This window comes from Anguilla rostrata, chromosome 6 (genome assembly GCF_018555375.3).
Source record: "Anguilla rostrata isolate EN2019 chromosome 6, ASM1855537v3, whole genome shotgun sequence".
Lineage (NCBI taxonomy): Eukaryota > Metazoa > Chordata > Actinopteri > Anguilliformes > Anguillidae > Anguilla > Anguilla rostrata.
Window position 1 is genome coordinate 50,186,232 of NC_057938.1, and position 20,503 is coordinate 50,206,734.

Sequence of the window (20,503 nt, forward strand, 5' to 3'; positions counted from 1 at the left end):
AAATGAAAATAAATGAAAAATTTTTTTCAAAAAAATACAAAATGCACAAGACCTACAATAAATAAAGCCACATTCTGAAATTGTTCAATTATTTAGGTCTGAAAAACAAACATAATTGGAAATTTCTGAAAAAAAAGCACACACCGGACATCAAAACTGATGTCTCTTCACTTAGTTCTTGTCCATGATCATTGTGCCATCGTTGTCCTTAATGCGTACCCTTCCTGAAGAATACTTGGTCTCCTGTCTTCCGTTTGAATAGACTGTCTTCACGGTCCCGTCTGGATATTCTCTTCTCTTGTACTGCGAAGTGTGGATCTCCCGTTGTCCATTGCTGAACTCTAATGTCTTTTCCCCGTTCCTACAGATTGCACACGAAGTACAGAAGATTACAAGATGGATAAAAGCCACTTCCCACAATCACTGCTATGGCTACTGTTGAATTTTGGATGGCAGGACGGATCTTGCCTGGCAAGCTTCACTACGGTTCCGTCAGGAAAGACGCTCTCCTCGCGGCCATCGGGGTAGACATACTTGACCGTCTGATCTGGGAAAATGATCTCGCTTGTGCCATTGGGGTGATGTTTCTCTGGAGGAAACAAATGACGGTATGCGCTCATGTACAATTTTAAAGGCTGAAAGAGTTCATTACGGATCTGTACCATTCTAAGGCTCTGATAAAGCTCAGGGCCATTCCGAAGCATTCCGAAGCAACTCTTACCGATCTGGTTGTTTGGAAATTTTAGGACCTCAAGACCATCTGGGTAAGTGGTGTGGGTCGCCTGTGCATCAGCGTAATAGTAAACCTATCATTTAAAAAAACAAAGTTGTTTAATTCCATAAAAAACAAGTTGTAAGAGGAGACTGAGAACATACCCAAGTAAACGTCTACCTCCTTCTCGTCAGCCAGAATCTGCTTGACGTCGCCATTGAAGAACGTGACCGTGATCGACTTCCCGTCTGCAGACATCTCCTTTTTTGTTCCGTTACGGAATACGACGGTGCGACGGCCGTTTGCGAAAAGCCGCTCTATCTGTCATGGCACCAAAATGCATTTTAGAGGCTCATGATTCTACCGTGAAATAACCCACTGTAATAATGTGAAAGTGTATTTCAGGGATTGTTCAGCTCCCTGGTAAATTGTAAGGATTCCTACAGGCTACTTCAGTGATCTAGTTGCATGCTAAAAGTATGAGGAAAGAACAGTTAAAGCGCATTCACAGAAATTCAAGACAAGGCTTGTGCAACAGGTGACAATGAGCACATTTACGATATCACACATCTTAACTTACATACCGTGCTTTGTCAATAATGCTAATTGCTGTGGATAACATTACATCAGCAGAGCTAACAGGTACATAATTGTATCCGGGTTCTAGAATTTCCTACCTTGCCGTCTGGATAACGTATTTCCTCCCTCAACTCATCGTCAGGCCCCTTGTGCGCCACGGTTGAAGCTGACCACCTCGGCGCGTCAGGATTGTGTCTGGTTTCCTGAGTGCGAAAGCAGTATGTCTCCAATCACAGCAAACGCCATTATTTAGTGTCCATTTCACAAAGAGATTTAGCCTTGCCACAGTGCGAGAGACTGAACTGAAGGACATCTTTCTTTTTTATTATTTTCACTGATTTATTTTAACCTAAATTGAGGTTGGTTCATCCGATAAAAAATATGTCATTAAACTATATTAATAATATGCCCAAACAGCTTGGTATACAGTGCATATGACTGGAGTGAAGGTGAATGGGTGATGTTGCGGAATCTCATGTGGAGTGAGGTTCCATTCGAGTAGAGCCACAAATCCTCAGGTGACAAGCAAATTCGTAATCGCTCCCATTAATTTCAATGAGAGCCGATTCTTCGCGGCCACAGAGCACACTGGAGAACGGATGTGTGGCTCTGCCCTTACCCTGTGTTCAGGCTCTGAGGACGCCGGTCTCCTCGCTGTTGGCGTGCGTCTGCCGCTGTGGGCGGAGCTCTGGCACCTGTCAGCCCTCGGCATTGGTGGGTGCTCCCCTTGCCCGGACACGCCCTGGACCAATTGTAAGAGCTCAGGCTTCGCCCTCACGGTATAGCACCCACATATCCCTCAATCTTAGACAGCTAAAATGGCTGACAAAATGTACTTTTGAAAAACTTTGTCTTAGCTCATTTATGTGGAGCTGCTCAGTGGCCAACAATAGAGGATTGTGGTTGTACTGGGCAGCTCCCAGGTGTGAATGTGTATGAGTGTGAAGCAGGGCGTTGCTGCAAAAGAGCATCCGTGCTCAGCGAACCTACCCTGGGTAAATAGTTTAAATTAAAAAAGTTTAAATTAAAAAAAATTATGCTTCACCTGCTAAGGTACAACATAGCAGCTTACTCATATTGCAGTGGGTCAACCTACCCGGTATAAATAAAGGTTAATGAATGAATACCTTTTCTTTACGGCTGCTGTGCTGTTTGGAAGAGGGTCTCTCAGGACTGCAGGGTGTCTCAGTATCCTGAGAGCTTCCAAAATTGGAGGACTGCTGTCCTGTTTTGGGAAAAGGCCGTTTCATCCAGGGAAGACATGGAAATTATGAATGATATTCTTTAATATGTATTCATACTGCATGCTTTTTTTTTTACGACCACACCAGGCCAATGTAACAATGCTTACTTGTGGAAGGTGATGCAGGTCCCTTTGTCCTCTGAGCATTTGCGTTGAAGTGAGCAATCGATGAAAAACAATGGCAGGCAAATGGAAGGAGAAACAAGAAAAAGTTTCTACATAAAATCTCTATTCTATATGCATCTCTTTTAAAGGTTGGTACCTCCATAGCACTGTAACCTACATATAAATGCAGACCGAGAGAGCAATAGCATAATGCTGGAGGCTCAGAAACCACCCTGAAGCATTTAAAAGTGCTCTCTGATCCTATCTATGTTGCTAAGTGAGGGTTAAAATATAACATCCAACCCAAAACAAGGAAAATGAAAATGAAAGTTAATGGTTTTATAAGCAGCAGTGAATCCTGTCTACTCCTGAAATAACCTCTATCTGATGGTTTTTACACAGCTTAAATGAGGATCTGAGCAGACAGTATAGGATTCTGACACACAACTTGCTCCATGTATTACTGAACCTGCCTTCAAAATGCTCGTAAATTAGAAACGAGATAAAATGAAAATGTGAAATCAGAATTTAACACTTATCTCCTGTAAAAGGCGTTGACCATATTCATTGCAATCTTATGAATAAATAATGCTGACCTTTACCTAGAAAGTTGACAGTGCCCTTTGTTACACTTAACTATTATAAATTATTAGTGGGTGCTTGGAAAGCACTCCCAAATGCAATTCACACTTGCCCAACTCAATACAAATTAAATTTAGCCTAAAAAGTTGGCTGATGGGTGGCATTTCAGGCCTCATAGACAAAGCCAAAAGGTAAAATCCTATTCTAACATGGGGCACTAATGAAGAGAAATACATGAAGTTACAGTATGAATTGTCTGCTGATACAGTCATCCGTTCATAAAATTAAGATACCTGCTTCTGAATTAAGTCTATGAGTAAATTATATTAATGTAAAGGATTGTCATATGAATATAATTTGGGAAATGAACTGTGGAAATACAAAGAATTTTCATGAAAATGTCTTGAAAGAAAAATAAAACTCCACATCCAACATGTAGCAGTAGTGACTAAAAATTAAGCTTCTCCTTTTTTTTTAGTATATACCATTATATAAAAACATAAACAGGACCCTAGCAGAGTATTATTCATTCATTCACTGAGAAAAGAATATGAGAGGGTCCCTACTGAGTTAGTGGTAATGGGCGCTGCCCTCTTCTGGATGGGAGGTCTGTTGAACACCGGCGTGCTACTTCGGGTGCGGGGAGCGGGTGGACCTTTGTCAGATAAAGCCCCGGGCACTGATCCCACAGATTCCCTTCGCTCTCTCCTCTGCACGAGAGCAGAGTCTCATAACAGTTCCCACAATTCATAACAGAATTAATGCAACAAGCCAATCATGTCAAAGGATTTATAAAGTCTGCCCCTGAATCTTAACTGAATACGTCCTACTTTTCTTTACACGGTGCTTCTTTTTCACTGCGATTTGGACTGCTATCAAGTGGTTGTAATGCACATGCAGTTGGTTAATACAGCCACTGAGAGGTGCTCTTTTGCCATATTAACTTAAGGCGAAGCACAACATCTGCCTGGAGTCAAACACAGCCAGTTGTGTTTTTGTTATACTGTCAGAGTCATAGGCGCAAAACTATGAGGCACAAGGTCACCACATTGTCTATAGCAGTTGCACAAGTTTGAAAAATCCCGCTTTAACCGATTGTACAACAACAGCACCACATAGGTACATTCCAAAAGAACATGCCCTAACACAGTAAGTAGCAAGTACAAAACCCCAGGTTTCTAACCTAGTTTCTTATCTCTGTATCACTTGTGAAGGCTCAACTAGCTTCAGTTTCTGAGCTGCACAAAATGGGACCAGTTTTAGCTTATACCAGACTGGAGCAGCAAACATTCTCGCTCAAAGCCTTGTGTTACAGTTAATTGGACTTAAAATTTCATGCAGATTTGTTTCTTAGTAAAAATTCAATTATATAATTTTGAAATAGCACATACAATTATGTGTCTTACACTCGCTTACACAGGGAGTGAGCTTTGTCATGGTTTTTAAATATAATTTAAAAAAAGGAATATGTGTCTTATATTTGGATGCATATTTATTAATTTTAGCCAACAAAAACAGCAAAGACCTCATTGAGACTGGGGCTGCTCTGTATTATCATTGTAATGTGCCATTTTTAAGGATGAGCATCCACATAGCTCAGTAAAGGGCGGTACCTGGCCCTCAGGCTTTGCTGATGGCGAACTGTCGACCCGCAACTTTCTTCCGACAGGGGTGCAGCTGCGACTGGGGCGGGCGGAAGTCCTCTCCTCCCTCTTCACCTGACAGGTGCCCGAAACTACGGCTTCAGACAGCTCAGTGCAGCAAGGGAACAGGTTTAGTAACTAAATGCACGATTCTTGTTTTTCACTTCTGTAATCCTGTGATGACCCTCTGGTGACATTTAACATATACATGTACATAAATTTTGTCAATAAATATGAATGTGAAACGGCACATTTAATACATTGGTACAAATTCTGACATTGAAATTTAACAGCCGTGAAGAGGATTGTAACTTGTGCGCATTCGTTTTCATAATTATCACAAACTATGTTTTCTCACCATGGTCTCTGTTCTGCTGGGAGGCCTGGGCAGCATGTCGTTAGTCCTCCGGGCCTCTTGGTGGTGTGCTCCAGAAACAGTGCACTCTCTTCTCAGCTCCGCATTCTCTCTGGTCACGGCCTCCAGCTGGTCCCGCAGCCGCTCGTGAGTCAGCTGCCAGTGGGACTCCCTCTGCTTGAACTGCTCCTGCAGGGCCAGCATCTGCAGCCTCAGCTCCTGAGTGCACACAATGAAATGTACTGATTATTACACACTTTACCAACATGGCATGAATGAGTTTTTTTTTATTGCACAACAGAAATACCAGGTTATGCTGTGTGGCTCCCAAATTGATAAAAGTATCACAGGTACGACTCGAGGCTCTACAATCCCACATATGTGCCTGACACCTGATATTATCTGTCTATGACCGGAAGTCTACAGCAGTGAAATGCAATTGGTTTTATTTTCCCTTGACTGGTGGGTTTCCCCTGTTACCACTGTAACGGGTCTTCCCAGTGACACGGCAGTTGCCCATTGGCTACCATTACTTGCCAGTGAGAGCTACACCTCTCCTCCAAACAGCGCTTCTCACCTGTAGTGCTGTAATGTGTTAAAAAAAAAAACAGGCACGGGCTCACATGCAAGCACATACACTCCAGCTGCAGTTTACCTTGCATTGATGTGGGTGACAGTGCTAACCTTGTTAAGCAAACTGCCAAACTCAAAATGGAGTGAAGAGAACTGTTCTAAAACTAGATTAGATTTAAAGTTTATCAATTTTGTTCATTTACACCACAGCCCTACATATTCAGTTTCACTACTTTAAATTGTAGATGAGTGTAATTATAACATTACGATGACAATGATATATACTTTAACACATGAGTATTTGCCTATAGTACCTGTAAATCCATATTAGGGATTACTGGTTCTTTCCTTGAAACCAGACTATCATTGAGAGCACACGTGTGTCCACGTTCACTGAGGTCATCTCTTTTTTCATACTCAGATCTATCCATTTTCTCCCTGCTCAAAAAAAACACCAATAACATGCAATTAGTAAAGCCTCTCTTGCAGCTACCTGCTAGGTACTTTTTCCATCAGTCATCTTAACCACAAATGTGTATTCATGTGCAAAGGATTAACCTACTTTGAAGTTAACTGCAGAATACAATTGACCTGACAATACATAAAAAAACCTTACGGCAAATAAGATCTATCTACAAACACCATGAGCTACCTATTGGAGCATTTAATGATTAACAAATGAACTAAACAGTAAATATATACTGAAATTACTATGTTTAGGTGTGTTGTTGTGTTCTTTCTTGGTTAGTCTACTGAACACACTTCAAGAGCTGGCTAAATGTTTTCAGTTATGTAATTTTACCCTTTATCTTGATATGTTGACTTTTCCTGCGTCACTGACAATGTGGAATTACTGGGCGTATGCCATTAACGGCATTTCAGTCACACTGAATGCTGGGGTAAATATTTAACTTATTTCCATTCGATTCAATTCATGGTTCTTTCAACAATATTGCAGGTTCACCTGAGAAACTGCAAAGCTTTGCTTTGTTCTTCTTTCATTTTTTCCAGTACTGCAGCATGGTCCATTTCTGCTTTGGCTCTCAGGACAGGGTCCCTCTCATGTCTCAGCATCAACACGGATTCATTTCCTGCATAACAGAGGACTGTCAACACTAAGGCCTTTAAAGTAAGATGCCATAATACAAATGCATATTCACAGCCATTAAAATAAGGGTTAATTTAAATGAAATGATGATGTGGAACTGGAGTAGTTTAACATGCATGTACACTCACCACACTGGCTGTCCCCGGAACCCAGTGACCTATCACAGCGTGCGCTGTGAGCCGGTTCTTTGATTTCGGTCTTTGCAACGGGGAACGGGCTCGGTACGAGCTCTGCGGTGGGAGGGGGATTCGGCTTCCCCTTGGCTCCACGTCTGGCAGGGGCCTGCCGCGTACGGGCTCTCCTCTCCACGGCGGCTTTCCCAGAATTCTTAGCGTGCGGCGGCCGAGCCGCTGCTGTCCGCCCGTGTAAGGCCACAAGCTCCTCTTCGTCGCTGCCGGAGCTGCTGCTGCTGCTGCTGTTGAGAAGCTTCTGGAGGAGGGCGGGGCCGTGAGGGCCGCTGGGGCCCCAGGGCCCTTCTGCCTCGCTAGGGGCATCGCTGGCGTAGTCATCCTCAGACAGGTCCAGGTTCTGGTCCTTGTGTCCCGGCGTGGGCGGGGCCTGGAAGGCAGCCAGCTCGCGGGGTTGGCGCACGGGGTCCACCTCGCTGCCGGAGCTACTCGGGGGCGGAGACCGAGGAGGACCCCCATTGGTCTCTGTGGCCAGGCCCCTCCCCTCCCAACCACCCTGGGTGTCACTCATCTCATCCCTGCAAACTGTCGCAAGGCTTGATTCTGCAGAAATCCTTACAATGTGGTCGTTGACTTTTTTGAACCCGACGCTTGGTCTCAACGGGCCAACGTGAGGACTGTCCTTAGAATGATGCCGGCCTCTGGAGGAAACCCACTCCCTGTCAGACAGGTCAAAGGACTGCGACCTCTGTGACTCATTAGTGCCCCCTGGCCTTTGAGTAGTGCCGGTGCAGTCCCTTTCAGCCACACACAGGCGTCGGTGCAACCCCACGTCATCGGGTATTTTCGTAGGAGGCGGAGCCTCCGTCGCGCTACAGTTCAGAACAATGCTTTCTGCGGAATTGCTCTGCGGCGTTACCTCAAGTTTGACATCGCTCTCCGGTTGAGGAGCGAGGTCGGCTCCCATTCGTTCACTCGACCCGTCGGCCGTCATCAGCGGGGCCGGGCTACCCCTCACCTGACCGGGAGGGGGGTTTCCGTCCACCTCCCCCTCCTCCACGTTGTGCAGACAGGGTGCCGACAGACGTCTCTCCCGGCCCAAGAGACTCGCTCTCCTGGGGGGAGGGACGAGGGACGCTCGCCTCTGGCCCCTCTGAAGGTCGTCCTTGCTTTTCTCAGTCCGGAACATTCCTTCTCCTTTCCTCAGGAAATACTTACTTTCCAGCGCTTGTACCTCTTTCCTTTCCTGCGGAGGGAAGATTAATGTCGCACCGGCATTGGGAAGAGTCAGAATGCAGATGGACAGCTGACCCATGCCCCCCCCCCCCACCCCCCCACCCCCCACTCCCTCCCCTGCCCAAACCCCAATCAATAAAAGAATGAAGGTGACTTGGGTGCTCACTGGTCAGAGCTGTATTTATTTGCCAGGAACAGTTATGGAGGGAAATGTTTTCTCTGAAACCTTCCGATACCTGTTTTGATACCTTTCTCTTTTGATACCTGTTTTTCTTTTTGCAGAATGTCTTGATCCGCTTTCAGCTGTTCTTCAAGAAATTCCTCAAAGGTTTTCTGCCGCACTCCGACTGCAGGTCGAATGGGTCTAAAACACAGATGTAAATATGACAATACAAAGACGTCCAAGTTGACTCACACTGTGGACATTTGGGAAAGTACAGAAAGTTTAACTTTGCATAAATGGTGTTAGCTGGAGCCTTAATTTGTTTGTAAAGTACCTCTCCTCAGGGTTGGCTGGAGGCTTTCTCCTTATCCCAAAAGGGGTGATGGGACAGAGGTCTTCACCCGCCTCGGGGCCTTCCTCTTTGATAGGAGAGAGGTTTCTGAGATCTACCTCATCCTTCTCAGGAACTGCCTCATCTAAAACACGAGATACTGTCAGGAAAAAATAATTTGTGGTTTTCGGGAAACCTTGAGCAATCAAAACATAGTACAAGACCAGGGGCGCTAAAACAGAAAACTAGTTCATGCACACCTGCCAGGCCACGCCATGAGGGGTTATGCTCTTATGTGCAAAACACTTTTTGGGCTTATGACCTGTTCCAACCAAAAGTCCTGCACACACATCCAGACAAAAGAGGTAGCAAACATGCCATGAAACAACGCCATGAATCATTATGCAAAAATAAATGTTGCGACCATATTTGGGCAGGGCTGAACATGGCCGAGAACCAAAAGCCATTGCAATGCAGTTTTTACACACGTAAAGTCATGTCCATGCTTAACAAACGTGCAAGCACACCGTTAAAAATGCAACAAGCATAATGGAATGCGTGCCAAGAAAAATAATGTATAAAGTGATGAGAAAATATAGCATATCTATCCAGTTCCAGAAACTAAATGTAAGAAAGAACACTTTGTTACTTTGGGAAATAACCTGTGAGCTAGGTTTCAATGTGGAGTTAGTCCTCTTATGTTGGATTACCTAAGGAAACAAACAAAGAGTGATTCATGATTTTAACTTTTTAAGCAAACTGTGAGCTATAATGTGTGTGTGTGTGTGTGTGTGTGAGAGAGAGAGAGAGAGAGAAAGAAAGAGATAGAGTGAGAGTATGTGAGAAACTGAAAAACAAAACCAATGTGCATTCATCCACTTTGGCTTGAATGCCTGTTCCACGAAGAGTCATGATATCAGATTTCAGTAAAGTTTAAAGTTACTGCATACACAATTTCTGCATAAATAAATTGTATGAAAACTATATTTTCCATTTAGAAATAAAATACTTTTGAAATGTTGATCAAAACATGGCCTAAATTTTACATTTGCGCTGTTTCAAAAAAAAGAAAGAAAAAAAGCTTAAGAATACAATACATTCTTGCCCCTGAATGCAAACCCTCACACCCTCCCCCCCCTAAAAAAAAAAACATCATCTGTTTTTTTCACCTGAGTTAAATCAAAAAATAACTATGAAAAACAAGAGGGATTTTTTCATGAATTCTTTTGCAATTGCATTTTGCCCGACGCTATCAATACACAGAAAATTTGAGTTTTTTCCTCCCCAAAAACACTTTTATCTTGCTCAGAGAAGGATTAAAATCAAAAACCCGCAATGGCTGGAGTCACGCTAGTGTATTATTAGATCACAGTTCCATACGGTCAGCAAAAAAAAAAAACAAAAAAAAAAACTATGTTCCAGGGAAGTTAACCAAAATCCTTCAGATTTGCTAGCCAATGATCATGTCCTCAGCATGGCTTGTCAACATTCTGCAGCTTGTTGGGACTGGCCTTCCAGAATTTCAGGGAGGTTCTCAGGAAGCGTAACAAAAAAAAAAAAACGACAGCCCCATTTCTCCTTTATTTTGTCATCACAGTAAAAGGTTCTTTTTTTTATTTTTTATTTCTCATAAGAGTATAACCGGAGTAGTTTTCATTGATTTTTGGATCGATATAAACTGTGACACTGTGTTGACAGCGCTTTGGGTATTTTGCAAAGCATGAGCAGCATATGCTTGGAACAGCTTAAAATACAGAAATGAGCCATGTAGGTTTTTATTATTATGTTTATATTATGCTTTGAAAAATACCCAAAGCACAGTCATCGCAGTCTCACAGTAACAGTTCATTTCAAAATGTGTCTTTGGCACCAAATGGGGGGCTGCACATTTCCAATTCCCACCTTAATTTGTAATGTCCAACTATCTACAATGGCAGCCGCCTTCTGAAGCTTCTTTTCACGCCACAGACGATTGCAAACTTGCTTTCATATGCAGCTTTAATATTAAGGCACGGGCATCCGGTCATGCAGCTGGGGGGCGCTAGATAGCGATGAATGCGGACCTCTAACCGACTGAACACTCCCACACCTTGGCCGATGCAACAGCCAATGGCACTTTGCCCTGCGTAGCTACAGGCAACAGTCAGCACTGACATTATTCACATTCCTGCAGCTGGAAGATATGATCTCTCTTTCAGCTGCCAGACACATTTCCTGCACTTGCCCTGCATTAAGCATGTGAGCGTTGTCAAATGTGGGAAAAACCATTATGTCTTAAACGAGACCCTTGGTGATCACTCCACGGTGATTAATGACTGATTTATTGCTTAAACCATAAAACACAAGGAAGAAGAATGAGCAAAACTGGGTTTCGCAGAAGAGGAATGAGGTCAGACCATGGCAGTGTGTTCTATGAGCAAGCGTGTTTTTCTGGAGGAGCTGCGCGGGATTGGCTGCTTATCTCCTCAGCGAGTGGTGACATGCCTCTCCAGGCATGGGAGGTACTCCGCCAACAAGTCAGAACAATTCACACCTCTGACGGCCGTGAGTCATTTATTACTCTGGGAGCAGGCACAGCGCTCAGTAAGAGAGCAGTCTGCAAACGGCAGCAGTCCTCCGATGCTTCCTTTCCCGGCTGCACGCTCCTCTAAAGCTCGCAAACCTCTACTGTGTTTACCGACTGAAGAAGACCACATTTTTTACATCAAGATATGGCAAAACTCCTTGGACAAATGGAAGGCAACAGCACCGGACTGGCGATTATGGAAGAAGACAACTGCACAACGGAAAACAGGCAGCTGTACGTCTTCTACTCCTCCGTGATGATAGTGGAGTTCATAGTGGGCCTGCCCCTCAATCTCACCGTTCTCTACCTCTTCATCTTCAAGCTGAAGTTCTGGAAGTCCAACAGCAACACAATCTTCCTTTTCAACCTGGTCTTAGCCGACATACTTCTGCTTATCTGCCTGCCCGTGAAGGCCTACCACTTTCAGATAGGGGTGCGACGCAGCAACGACGAGTTCGTCTGCAAGGGGATGCTCTTCATGCTATTCCTGAACCGAGGGGCCAGCATCGCCTTCCTGACCGTCATCTCCATCGACCGCTACTTCAACGTAGTCCACCCCCGAAAGAAGAACTTCCTCAAGGTCCTGAAGAGATCACCTCACATTTCGGTCCTCATCTGGGTGCTCCTGCTCCCCCTGACCATTCCCACCATGCTCAAGACGTTCGAGTGCTGCAACAGCCACGGTCGCGAGGATGACAACATTACAGACACTTTGAGGGAGATCGTGTTTTTCACCCAGATTCTCATCCCCTTCTTTGTCCTGGTCTTCTGCACCGCACAGGTTGTACAGAGGCTGAAGAGGAAGACTGTGGGTGACAGAACCAAGCTTCGCAGGGCTGTGTTTCTCGTCACCTCCGTTGTTTTGGTTTTCTCCATCTGCTTCTTGCCGTGCACTATATCCAGAATGATTCTGCTGATCGTCAGAGTCCAAGAATTTCCCGAAGTTACAGAAGAAACAGCTGTTCAAGTATACGATGGGCTCATGGTCTTCTCCTATTTGGACTGTTTGTTTGACCCGCTGGTGTACTGTTTCTGCAGCACAAACTTCAAAAACTTATACATCGCCAAATTCTTCCCTTTCTTACAAAGCAAAGATGGACAACAAAGAGAGAGCAGTACACTGTCATCAGGGAACACTCCAAATCCACAACGTGCGAATACAATAAGACAAAACAATGTTCTGTAATGCAGTTGTAATGTAAGTAATTCTGTGTGTATTGAATTGATGGATGTGAAATACATGTTTTATAATGTTGCTGAATAAGTACATAAACGTTAACCTTATACTTAGAGTATGTTCATGTATGTACTAGGTAAAAAAATTCCATGAACAAAACAGATGTACAGATAGTTACGGTAAACTTTCTTTCTCATTTTCATTTTATTTCCTATTATCCTTGATTGTGTGAGGAATTAAGTTAGTTAATCTGTAAGAGGTGTACTGATTCAACTCCTTGTCCAGACGGCCCCTCTGTTGTTTTAGAGTGAATCATCTGTTTCACAGAGTCATTGCAAGGATGAATGTTTGCTAACGTGAGACATTAGTCTGTTATTGGCGATTCACTGTGAGCTTTCCTCCCCTAACCTATGATGTCAGCATGTGTAACAATGCAAATTAATCAAGTGATTACAAATTCAGTGACAAATCAGTGGTTTGATTCAGAGCTTCAGAAGGTTTTCATGCTGACATTCACGCCAAAGATGTTTTTCATTAGTGTGCATTTGTTTCCTTTTGACTTTTTAAAATGCTTTTTTTTAAAAAAAAAAAAGAACTTTAAAAGAACTGAGTGAACTATATATATTATCATCACACAATGCCTCGCTCGCAGTTCATTAGCCATTCTGCTCCAGTTCCTACCCGAGCAATGGCCTGTCGGAACGGGACCGCCCTGCGCTGCCTCGGGGTGAAATCCGACCCCGGGTGAAAGGGGAGCAGCAGCGTTCGGTGAAACCGCGGCGGCCCCTTTGGAATTCGGAATGTCGCACCCGACGGCGACGGCATCCCCTGCAGGAACCAGCGGAGCCGGCTGGGCAAACCACTGTGCCGAGAGTGGTGGAGATAACATCAGGCCTGCGGGCAAACAGCAGAAGGCACTCTTTACAGCAGTGGTAACCAGCCCCTGCTCCTGGAGATCTTATCATCCCGTGGGTTTTCATTTCAACCCCGAATTTGACACAACTGAACCTACTAATTAGCAGCTCAACGAGCTCTCCAGCTGTTGAATGAGGGGTGATTTGTTAGGGTTGGAATTCAAACCTGCAAGATGGTAGATCTCCAGGATCAGGGTTGGTTACCACTGCTTTACAGCATTTTTTATTTTTTTGCCAAACACTGCCATATTAGTATATGTCCTCTGTTCTGAAGCAATTGCCTTTTAATAATATACCAATTATGCTGTATACTGAAAACAACTACACTAGCAAGGTGCTGCAACACTTCACAAAACATGGGCAAATGTGCAACGTTTACATATTGTTATATATAAATATATATTTTTTTCTTTTCTTTTTTCTCAATAAACTGCTGTTAAATATCGTTGTATGTGTTGTCAAATATCATTGTATATTTTTGTGAAGTCTTTTTGTGCGCAATATATTGCAGAATGTGAGCATGTTACATTTCTGTTAGGTTCATTGCACTCAGGGACTAATAACCAAAGTGTAGGGTGTCCCATTATTCGTTAAAATGTCCGCCAAGGATGTAGCTGGGCTATAGGATAGGGGGGTGTTAAATGTCTCAAACACAAGCCCTGGAACACAAGGAAGATCAAAAGCAAAGAAACATCAGTAGGGACACATGAAGAGACAACCACTTTGAATAAAACTGTGAAAATTTTACACAAAGAATTGTACGCTGTTCATACTGTGTGAACGACAAGTCAATAAATATGTTTTGCCATTACTAAATGCCAGGGCAACAGAGTATTTTGTCATACTGCATGAAATGGTCAAATACCTGTAAAGGCATCTTGAGCCTGTCCATTTAGCAAACACAACAGATAACAGTGAACATCCATAATATTTTCTTTATGAAAAAATTGTCCATTATCATCAATAAATCATATAAAGTAACATGCAACATGAAAGAACAAAATGGTGCCAGAAATTACAGAAATGCATCACTCCGACCTCAGTGTAATCACATTGGTGTAGTTTGCACTAGTTAAAGGGATAGATTACCAAAGTATCTGAGGTGTTTAATATTATTTCAGTGTGTATGTTTTTGACTGGCCCAGACAGTTTTTGTGTGTGATGACATTTACAGAAGTCTCCGATAACCTGCTGGCTTTTTACAGTGGCTGGTAATTGGGACTTTACATTGAGCAGGTTGTATTGTTATCTTGACAGAAGCTGTACATATGAAAAGTTGTTTATTTCCAATTAGAAACACAATACTGTATCGGTTTTTATATTGTGTTGGTGCTTTTCTTAAGCACAGTGGTCTCAGGTTTGTGCCACAGAAAACATTTACTGACACAATAAAGTTTTTTTTTTTATGTACTCAGAGTAATAATGAAAATATTTCTGGTTTTTGAAAGTCATGTATGTTTAATACATTTGCATCTTAATCATACATACATACATACATACAGCACTGCCTTACTTTACTCTGTGAGTTATTTAACCACTCCCTTTGGTTTCCGGTCCCTCTCATATAAGATAGCTCACCAAACATTAGTTTCCCAGACTTTCACTGACACTGCAGATTATAAAATTTAAACTGGAAACCAAGGAACTGGTTTAATATTTTAAAACTTCTGCTAAAATATCAATACTTTCGTAAATAAGGATCAGTAGGGCATTTTAAGATGAACAATACCACAGCACCACCAGACAACTGCAGAACAGGAAATCAGCCTCTGTATATCTTTTTTTCCTCTATCATGATGGTGGAGTTCATGCTGGCTCTGCCATTGAACATAACCGTCCTCTACATACTAATCTTTAAATTCAGGTTCTGGAGGGGCAATGGCGTCTTCCTGCTCAACCTCGTCCTGGCTGACTTACTGCTTCTGATCTGTCTGCCAGTGAAATCCTCCGCTTATCACCAAGGCTTCAGACGGAGCAAAGAGAAGACGGTCTGCAAGGCGATGCTCTTCATGCTGTTCCTGAACCGGGGGGCCAGCATCGCCTTCCTGACCGTCATCTCCGTCGACCGCTACTTCAGCGTGGTCCACCCCCGAAAGAAGAACTTCCTCAAGGTCCTGAAGAGATCGCCTCAGGTTTCGGTCCTCATCTGGGCGCTCCTGCTCCCCCTGACCATTCCCACCATGCACAAGTCGTTCGAGTGCTGCAACAGCTACGGACGCGAGGACGACCATTTCACCGACACTTTGAGGGAGATCGTGTTTTTCACCCAGATTCTCATCCCCTTCTTTGTCCTGGTCTTCTGCACTGTGCAGGTTATACAGAGGCTGAAGAGGAAGACTGTGGGGGACAGAACCAAGCTTCGCAGGGCTGTGTTTCTGGTCACCTCCGTTGTGCTGGTTTTCTCCATCTGCTTCTTACCCTGCACCATATCCAGAATGATACTGTTGATCTTCAGAGTCCAAGAGATGCACAACAAAGAAGATATAGCCGTTCAGGTACATGATGGCCTCATGGTCTTCTCCTATTTGGACTGTTTGCTGGACCCATTGGTGTATTGCTTCTGCAGTGCGCGGTTCAAAGAACTGTACATATCAAACATTTTCCCATTCCTTCTGCCCAAGAAAAAACCCAACCTGTGACATCACAGTCTGCAGTCACAGCCTGTGCACGGACCTAGACGAAGGAATACCATCTAACCTCGCTGAGTTCATCTGTTCTTCTGAATGCTTCAGTGCTTTTTAAATACTCCTATAGCAGTACAATATTACTTAAAAAAAACTTTTATCATAAGTATACACTACTTATATTTTTTAAGTAGGAACAATGTGTTACATTTATATTATACATTGGTTCAAATATGTATTTTCTCTTTTTTTCTTTTGCATTGAACACTGGTATGGAAAAGTTTAGTTACTGTTAGCTGAGAGTAAAAGTAGGTTAACTCTAACTAATCTCTAACTATCTTTTGATCAGTATTATATACAGTAAGGACAATAAAGCAGTAGTGTGTGATGGAAGATGAAAAATTTCATAATTCAATTTCTAAAATCTAGGCAGCCGAAACCAGATTTACTGGTTTTAGCACATGCTTTTTGCACATGCAAACCACTGTCTTTGCCAGTGAAATCAGTAGAAACATTGCTTTTGCTGAAACTTCGCCTACACATCGCCTGGCACATGCTACTATATGCTTTATTAAATCCTACTATTATATGTTTATAAACTCTTCAAAAAGTAAAAGCTCATAATGGTAACCAACTGGCCTGAATGGTTTAATGATCTTAAAAAACAAATATGCTCTATGTTGAAGCATATCGTCTATTGTAATATTTTTGGATGTATGCCTATTATATGCTAACTTGTACTGCTTGTGCTTTCTTATGAATTTTTTTTTTTTTTTTTTTGCTACGAGGTATAAAATCGAGACCGGAGAAAGCCCCATATTAGCACTGGGGCAGTTTCACAGCTAAAGTAAATGAATTCCAAGGCTACTTATTTATGTTTTTTAGTGTGTAGATATTCTCTGTTCTTTAGTATGTTCTTTAGTTATGCACCTTCTAATGTACTTTATTCGCAGTTATACAGATAAGACAGTGAGGGTAATAAAAACAATAAACTCTACAGCTGACATGTACGTTGCAAACTCTGAGAAATGAAGTTGTGCTACAGGTTATCGCTCGATCTTTACGTGATATCCCTTGGAATCTGTACAGTCCCTCATCTGTTTCTCATCTGCCTGCCCATAAACCCCAAGTCACACAGATCTGAAAGGTCCTGCTGATGGCATCATCTGGCATTATCTGGATCATCTTGGTTTCCCACTCTGATGAATAGTTTAGGATGGCCTACTTTGTACATTTTCTCAGGTTTAAATTATCGCACTAGGCAATGCAGCAGCACTTGGCACTGCAGTGTCAGAACAGGTGAAGGGAATTTGGCGCAGGACATTGGAATTTAATTCTCTGATTTTTCCAGGGGGTTATGTAGTGAAATGTGCACAATGATTCATTAAAGGTACATACATATCAGTTTAACATAGTTAACACAAAGAGTGATCCCCAGATTTAGGATCATGCGATGGCATGTGAGTACTGAGAAAATCAATTAATTTGCTGGACTTTTTCCACTATTTGAATGTACCACAGATTCTACAGAAAGGTATACAGTTTAAGCTTTCAAATGAGGTATGCAGTAGCTTCGCCTAAGATAGGTATAGTAACCGGAAATGTTCCTGGTCACTCACAGTTAAGTTGCCATAGTTTTTGTGTGTAGGCTTTCGCTTTAACATGTTCAATACAGAATATAAATTTGCATATTCTGAGTTGCAGATAGGTTTAACTCATTTATTTAATGAAGCAATAAACCGGATGGTTTCACAACCTTGGAAAATAGTAACTTCCCGCTTGTGTATTACAAAATATTCCCAATAATTTCAGAAGTACTTAATTATTATGCAAGGATGAAACTACTTTTTTTCCTTCCCAATCATCCTGCAACTTAACAAACCAGTTATGCTTCTTTTTTGGCAAGGTACATTTCAAAACACATCTGCAATGATGATGTGCAATACTAAATAATATGAAGTGCATGGCGTAAAATACATATTGCTAAACACATCTAATTTCTCATTTTGATTTTGAGTTTAAGTATACTGCAGTATCACTGTTATTTTGAGCTTTATAAGCATAAGCTGTCACAAACATGCATAATAAGGCCGTCTGTCAATGACATATTAGTCATGATGCCAATGGATTGACATACTGCGCTTCTGGACTCACCCGGATTCATCAGAGTGAGAAGTCTGTTCTGTTCCTGGACCACTCTTTGGAGGAGGTCCATATGCTGCTGCACTAACAGGTCCTGGTGCCCAGGGCTCTGTACCATTAAAGATAAACAAGAACAAAACACCTTTCACTGTGACATTCGTACCTGCACTACAGTACCTCAGGGTTCAAGGGTAACAGGGCCATAGCTCACATATTTTCTCGTGAAATATTATGTACACACCAGACGGCGGAGAAAATTTTGTTGCACAGGCCAAACCTGTTGGCCATTTTTATAGTACAAACATTCGGAAAGGTGACACGAAGCTCATTTGGCCGGGCGTGACAAATCTACCAGGTGCCCAACAAAGGAGAGTTTATGGAAGAGCAAGGTGTATGACACTGCTTATGAGCTCATTTCCACACACAGTTGATAGAAGGTCTCGTTCGGGCAGTGCGAAGCTCACGGCAGCATAGTAGCAAATAAAATCGAGCCCTATGTGGCATTTCAGTGTTTTACTCCCCCCTAGTGGAGAAACCGCAATTTTACTGATGGAAATTGGCAATAACCTTGGAAAAAACTCGCAGTTGAACAGGGGTCCTCGCTGTTTCTTAGTTAAGCAGCAGCAACAAAAAAAGGGAGGACCTCCCTACTGACCTGCAAAAGTGCGGTCTGTAGCCTTGTATGTTGGAAAGCCGGGTTGTCTCTGGCCACCACTAGCGGCCGCTGGCCCTGGTCCACGGGACAGTTCACATAAGGCAAAGGAAGCGGCCTTGTGCTAGGATTATTTTCCTGAGGGTCTCGAGGAAGCTTCTGGTTTTCCATGCCACGAGCTGCAATGCCCTGAACATAAGGGTTGGCGTTTATTCTCAAGCAGCTGTCCAGAGAAGCGAGCAGAGGCTGGATGGCCGCGTTTCTGCCGTCGGGAGGGGGTTCCGATTCAGACGGGATGATGACTGCCGTCCATTGCCTTGAGCAACTTTTATCGTGCGGTATTTCTGCGGACATTATTTGTTAATGTGATGGTGGGAGGGCTGTGGGACGTTGTAACCTTCATGTACGCTGATTGATCATCGAAGCCATCTTCATCTCTCCTGTCTTCATCACACTTAAATCATGAGGGGTTTAATGCAAAAAGCAAAGGAATATGTTTTTAAAGTACCGACACACACGAAATAAACGTTTTTTAAATCGAAATAAATAATTTCCTGAATTTGCTATGGCCATGAATTTAGACACAAAACACGTGGACATTACTGGAACATACACAATCATTTTCTACAAACCAATGTTTTCACACACTGAACTGGACTGAACATAATCATATGAAATCCGAGTTAGTTACTCCAATATTAACAAGGTCACTCTATAATAATAATAATTAAAAAAATTATTATAAATGAAAAGCTAATCATAATAAATTAAAGGCTAAAGCTAAGTGGAAAAAGTACACTTTCAAGTACACCGTAATAAGATTGAGTTTGTTCTCATGTAACATACAATTGAAGGACTGATCTAGAGAATAAAACTTTAATAAATAAATTAATCCATATCATATCCAGGTAGTCTAAAGCAGCAGTATACCCGCCTAAATCAATTAAGCCTATAATATGTTATTCACAATAACTTGGTAGCAATATAAACATGCTTAATAAATAAAATAATTATCGCAAAGCAAGCCTTACCTTTGCATTTTCCTTAACGGATTAACGAATTATAGGCTCGTGTTTACGTGTTTCCACAGTTTCCAAACGCCAGTGCCCTGGAACGCATAGCGTTTCATCCTAGTTACAGTAACTGCAAACAATTCGCGGCGTCATGTGTTTGTTAAAATAGCAGATTATTACACGTTCTCCTTGTTGTAAAACTTTTTTGTGATTTTGAAATGTTTCATAAAATACACTCAGCACTGTGTGAAATGTTAAATGGAGATAGCGTAATAGTATTGCATGCCATTGTGCACCTAATTCTTGGCTGGAGTAGCGCCAATAGGCACCGGTTTCGGCGGCGTTACAGATGCGAACCAAATCAAATTCGTGACTTGAACAGACATGTCCCGGATATGGCCGCAGCTTATGTCGTTAGTCAAGAATTTGATTTGGTTCGCATCTGTAATGCCGCTTGTAATACTTTAAAATTTGCTGAAGTCAACCTGAACAAGATTCAAGCATAGACCACAGTGGCACAGCGTCTAATAATAATAATAATAATAATAATAATAATAATAATAATAATAATAATAATAATACAGGGTAAAATGACTAGTGTTAATTCAACTTAGAGTTCATATGAGACCACTCTGACCGTAGTGGACTCATAAACTC

General features: G+C 42.5%; 3 protein-coding genes across 4 annotated transcripts; 2 read left to right on the forward strand and 1 right to left on the reverse strand.

The window, feature by feature from the left end:
• Positions 1–15: 15 nt before the first annotated feature.
• si:ch211-140l13.3 (centromere protein J) lies at positions 16–20,115 on the reverse strand. Of its 2 annotated transcripts, none has more exons than XM_064340351.1 (20): positions 19,865–20,115; positions 18,837–19,287; positions 18,194–18,290; positions 13,183–13,395; positions 8,762–8,918; positions 8,529–8,628; positions 7,029–8,274; positions 6,757–6,883; positions 6,107–6,230; positions 5,223–5,438; positions 4,835–4,972; positions 3,788–3,931; positions 2,643–2,673; positions 2,419–2,516; positions 1,911–2,033; positions 1,390–1,494; positions 893–1,033; positions 722–806; positions 469–589; positions 16–361 (listed from the first exon to the last, which is right to left on the reverse strand). In XM_064340351.1, the coding sequence occupies exons 2-20, from the start codon at positions 19,185–19,187 to the stop codon at positions 172–174; spliced, it is 3,807 nt and encodes a 1,268-aa protein (XP_064196421.1). In that variant the 5' UTR covers positions 19,188–19,287; positions 19,865–20,115; the 3' UTR covers positions 16–171. The 2 variants fall into 2 exon arrangements, with proteins under 2 accessions (XP_064196421.1, XP_064196422.1); XM_064340352.1 differs by having other exon boundaries at positions 8,762–8,903; positions 19,865–20,114.
• On the forward strand, positions 10,957–14,231 carry LOC135257531 (12-(S)-hydroxy-5,8,10,14-eicosatetraenoic acid receptor-like). The gene has a single exon (XM_064340354.1). The coding sequence runs from the start codon at positions 11,470–11,472 to the stop codon at positions 12,508–12,510; it is 1,041 nt and encodes a 346-aa protein (XP_064196424.1). The 5' UTR covers positions 10,957–11,469; the 3' UTR covers positions 12,511–14,231.
• LOC135257911 (12-(S)-hydroxy-5,8,10,14-eicosatetraenoic acid receptor-like) lies at positions 15,212–16,100 on the forward strand. The gene has a single exon (XM_064341127.1). The coding sequence runs from the start codon at positions 15,212–15,214 to the stop codon at positions 16,052–16,054; it is 843 nt and encodes a 280-aa protein (XP_064197197.1). The 3' UTR covers positions 16,055–16,100.
• Positions 20,116–20,503: the final 388 nt, after the last annotated feature.